The following is a 3,956-nucleotide window of genomic DNA, read 5'->3' on the forward strand; positions in this document are numbered from 1 at the left end:
AAAATGCTGTATCGATGGACCCGTGACGGTAGGTGGCCTTCGGAGACGGACTTCTTCCATTCCGCGTAATTCCTGGAGCTTCATCCAAGTCGTGTATCAGTCGGTTCTTCCTTCTCGCTGTTGCAGATGGTTAAACATCGTGCGTTTAACCGGCCCCCTGCTGGGGGCCCATCTGGATGATCCCACTTCGGGGTGCTTGTAAATAAAGCAGCTGTGAACAGACAGGTTTTCGTGTGAACCCAAGTTTTCATTTCTCTGGGATAAACGCCTGAGACTGCAATTGCCCGTGGTCTCGTTTGGCTTTTCCATCTCTCGCTCATCTTCCTCCTCCTGCCTCTCCAGGGGCAAGAGATGCCAATACTCTAGCCGAAAGGCACCCGCCAGCCAGGCACCTAGGAAGCCCCGATCGTGAAGGGCTTCCAGGGGACTGACAGACACTTGAGCTCAGACCGTACCTGGACTGTAGGCAGGATCCTCCATCCAGACCTGTCCTCCAACCCTGAAAGCTCCACCTGATGAAAATGCAACTTCCTGCGGTTTGGCTCATCAGCTTCAGAAACTTGCTGACAGGAGCCGAAACCCAGGGGAGGAGGAGAGCGATGCTGTGGAAGCAGCATTTAGCCTGGAGGCCGGCCGGCCAGAGCCGTGTCTTGCCAGTCCACCGCCTTGCCCTGGGTCAGTCATCTCCCCTCATGTCCTCCATCCTGTGTCTTGAAGAGAGTCCGGGTGATCTCTAAGGTCCCTTTCAACTCTCATGCTGAATTTATGGCCACAGAAGAGAGGGAAGCTGACCGGCCCACACGAGGACGGAGCCCACTGCGCTGGCTTTGTGGACGTAGATTTCTGACCGATGCTGTGAGACCGTCTTACTTCCTGGGCCATCATAAGCCTCGCTTGAGCACCTGCTCGGTGTAAAGCTCTGTGCCGGGTGTGAAGATGAAAATATGCATAAGCCACCTACTCTGGCCCCCGGGGGCTCAAAGCCAAGCCAGGGAGCCTCCCCGAATTTCATATGCTGGGGCTGGTTCTGTAAACACACTGTAAACCTCTTTATCCTGTGTGGGAAATGATTAAACGATACAGTACATTTGATATGACAATCTGTTGCTTTAATAGAGCCCAGGGTAAGATAAGATTAAAAGAAGTGCCACAAAGGAGAACAGGAGAATCTTTCATCCCTAGAAAGTAATGAAGACGGACCCCAGATACGAGAAAGGTCTGGCTCAAAGCGGTGCAATCAAATTATATAAGGCTGTAATGAGCTTGACACAATTGGATTTCTGTATGCAGCTCTCAACACCCAGCACTCACCCAAAGCAATAAGAGCCACATCCTCTAATGACAAGGAACTTGCTTGAGTGTAGATATCTAGCTGGGGGCGTGGCTGGGGCAGGACTCCCAGGGAGAACGGCCCTGGACCTGAATGAGTGTTCTCTGCTCAGAGGAGAAGGATCGGGCGTACTTACCATCCTTTCTCCCCCAGTTCCCCTTTCATCTGTCCATCTAGAGGAGCTCTCTTCCTCGGGCTTACAGGCACATCTTCCAGGTTCGAGTCCTAGCCTCTTCCTCGTATTTAAAGCCAGGGAAGGGAGCTGAATTGTCCCCACAGGGTCATGCTGTCCACAAGGGGACTTCTTGGGAACCAAGTATTCAACACTTGTTTGCACTTGGAGGGGACACTTCCTCATGTTGGGGACACTTCCTCATGTTGGGGACACTTCCTCATATTGGGGATACTTCCTCATGTTGGGGACACTTGGAGGGGACACTTCCTCATGTCGGGGGGCAGGTGACAAGAAATAGAAATTGCCACAATTCTCCAAGGACTCTTCTGCTCAGGGGCCTTGCGCGTGGGCTTTCCCAGAGGCAAGGGGGGTCCCCTCTGTCCCAGGATGGGTCTGTGAGCTCCCATGGGCTCTCTCGCTTCCAGTAGCAAGGGCCTGGGGCCAGGCCCAAGTCTATAAGAGCCCAAACTTCCGGCTGCATTATTTTAAACCAGCAGGAACCCCTCTACCATTCCCGTCTCCCTCTCTCCCAAAGGCTTCTTCCTCTTAGGCCTCACTCTGTGGTTGTGCTGCTGTCATGATGACGCCGACTGTGGCTGTTAGGAAGCAGGGCAGCCAGCCTTCGCGAGAGAGATGAGTCTGCATTGCGATACATGAGGCCTTCCTGTAGGAGGCCTGCTGACAGCTTCCAGGTGGGAGCTGGAGTTTCAAGCCCAAGTGGTATATGGAAATTTGTTCCATCCTCCCCTCTCTCACACACACACATAGGGCCACCTTGTCACGGTCACATGCACCTACACTCACCCCCACGGACATGGATGACAAAATATGCATATACTGACACACCCGTGCATGAATCCACTCTCAAAGACAGACATGCGATTGTAAATTCGTTTATTAACTTAAAAGCTGCTAGGTACTGGGGATGCATAAGTGAACAAGACAAAAAGTCCTGCCCTCATGGAGTTTACATTCTGGCAGTGGAGACAGACAGTATATCAGCATAAGTGTATAAAACTTATACCACCTTAGTAATAAAGGCTAAAGAAAAAATAGAAAGCAGAGAGAGTTAAGTGTCGAGGGGCACACATGCACTCCGTGCTTTTCTCATAATTAATCGATGTTTGGGCACCTGCTGTACGCAGGGAAGAGCCCTGGACCCTGGGAGAGAGTCAGGAGAGCTGTGACCCACGCTCCTTGAAAGAGCTCACTGCCTAGTTAGAGATGAGAAAATACACCCACGCGATAGTGAGCAGATGAAGGTCATGAAACGTCTGGAAGGAAGGAGGACTTTGGTAAGTGGTATTTCTCCTGCCAGGATGACACCCGGCTGGAGAGATGCATGGGAAACCCAGGAACTCTGCCGGTGACCGAGTGGCACAAGGCGGGTACACAGCATTTCAGGCCCGGTCCCAGGGTTTATAAGCAGAGATGGGCGGGGCTGGGAGCGAGCAGCTTCCTCCCCTGCGTCGAACATCACCTGCGCGCCCAGCCTCTCTGGGAGAGCCCACGGGCATCGACTTTTCCAGGCTTGCTGTCTTTAGACCTCACTCTTTGATTTTCTCTGCCAATCACAGAAGGCCCGCCTTGCCAGGATCCGCGTGGCCAAAACCGGCAGCTCCAACGCCTACCTGCACAGCAAGCGCAACGGGCTCCTCAACGAGGCACTGGAGCTGATGGTAGGCACCCAGAGGACCCGGGCTGGGGAGGTGGAGGGCGAGATGGCCTTGTTTTCTCTTCCCGGGGCACCAGCACTCTCACCCCGAAGCCCCAATCTGAACCCTGAGAACACCATGTTTCTAAACTTTCCCCAGGTGGCAGCGCCCCCTCCACATACCTCTCCCATGGATCGTCACCGCTATCCCCAAACCAGCTTTAGATCAAGGGCCCCCAGCCCGAAGGCTAGCATGTTCCATGTTAACCCTAAAATTTGATTCACCCCTATTTTTCTAGCGCCCTCCTACCTTCCGTGGAGACGTGACAGGGATGGAGAGAGGAAGGGCCACCCGCTCCATGCTCAGTCTCTCTTCTTTTCTCACTAGGGCACTCCGGAAGAGGGGCACATGGGCAAGGCCACTTCACTCATCGAGAGCCAGCACCATCACCTGCTGCACTGCCTGGAGAAAACCACTGTGAGTCCCAGCCCATCGCCACCTCCTCGCTCGGCCCTGGCCCTGGCCCCCTTCCGATGGTCGGGCTCACACAGTGAGAGCTCTGCCCACACCTTCACCCTGGGCCCGGATTTGGAAGTCAAAGTCTGTCCTGTTCAGATCCAAAAAGTAGTGACGAGGTCTCTATCAACCCTCGGGGGGCGTACCAGCGTAGGGAGGCCAGCTCTGTCCCGCAGCAGTATAGAGGAGGCCGTCCCCCTCAGCCTTTCCACACCCCCCACACTAGTCCCCATTTCTTGGTGACTGAGGGCTAAGGGCTCTGTCGACCAGTTTCTCAGTC

General features: G+C 54.0%; 1 protein-coding gene and 1 long non-coding RNA gene across 5 annotated transcripts in view; one reads left to right on the forward strand and one right to left on the reverse strand.

Moving 5' to 3' along the window:
- KCND3 (potassium voltage-gated channel subfamily D member 3) overlaps nucleotides 1–3,956 on the forward strand; it is a 195,423-nt gene that overhangs the window by 186,551 nt on the left and 4,916 nt on the right. For both annotated transcript variants that reach the window (XM_023535796.1, XM_011367205.2), the window contains exons 3-4: nucleotides 3,083–3,184; nucleotides 3,548–3,637. In XM_023535796.1, the coding sequence (XP_023391564.1) occupies nucleotides 3,083–3,184; nucleotides 3,548–3,637 (192 nt within the window). The remainder of the gene's footprint in view (nucleotides 1–3,082; nucleotides 3,185–3,547; nucleotides 3,638–3,956) is intronic.
- Nucleotides 2,383–3,941, reverse strand: LOC111744960. Of its 3 annotated transcripts, none has more exons than XR_002782424.1 (3): nucleotides 3,730–3,941; nucleotides 3,470–3,622; nucleotides 2,383–3,136 (listed from the first exon to the last, which is right to left on the reverse strand). It is a non-coding gene; the product is annotated as an uncharacterized LOC111744960 (long non-coding RNA). The 3 variants fall into 3 exon arrangements; XR_002782422.1 differs by having other exon boundaries at nucleotides 2,383–3,206; XR_002782423.1 differs by having other exon boundaries at nucleotides 2,383–3,206; nucleotides 3,823–3,938.

The sequence above is a fragment of the Pteropus vampyrus genome, unplaced genomic scaffold (assembly GCF_000151845.1).
Source record: "Pteropus vampyrus isolate Shadow unplaced genomic scaffold, Pvam_2.0 Scaffold6, whole genome shotgun sequence".
Classification (NCBI taxonomy): Eukaryota; Metazoa; Chordata; class Mammalia; order Chiroptera; family Pteropodidae; genus Pteropus; species Pteropus vampyrus.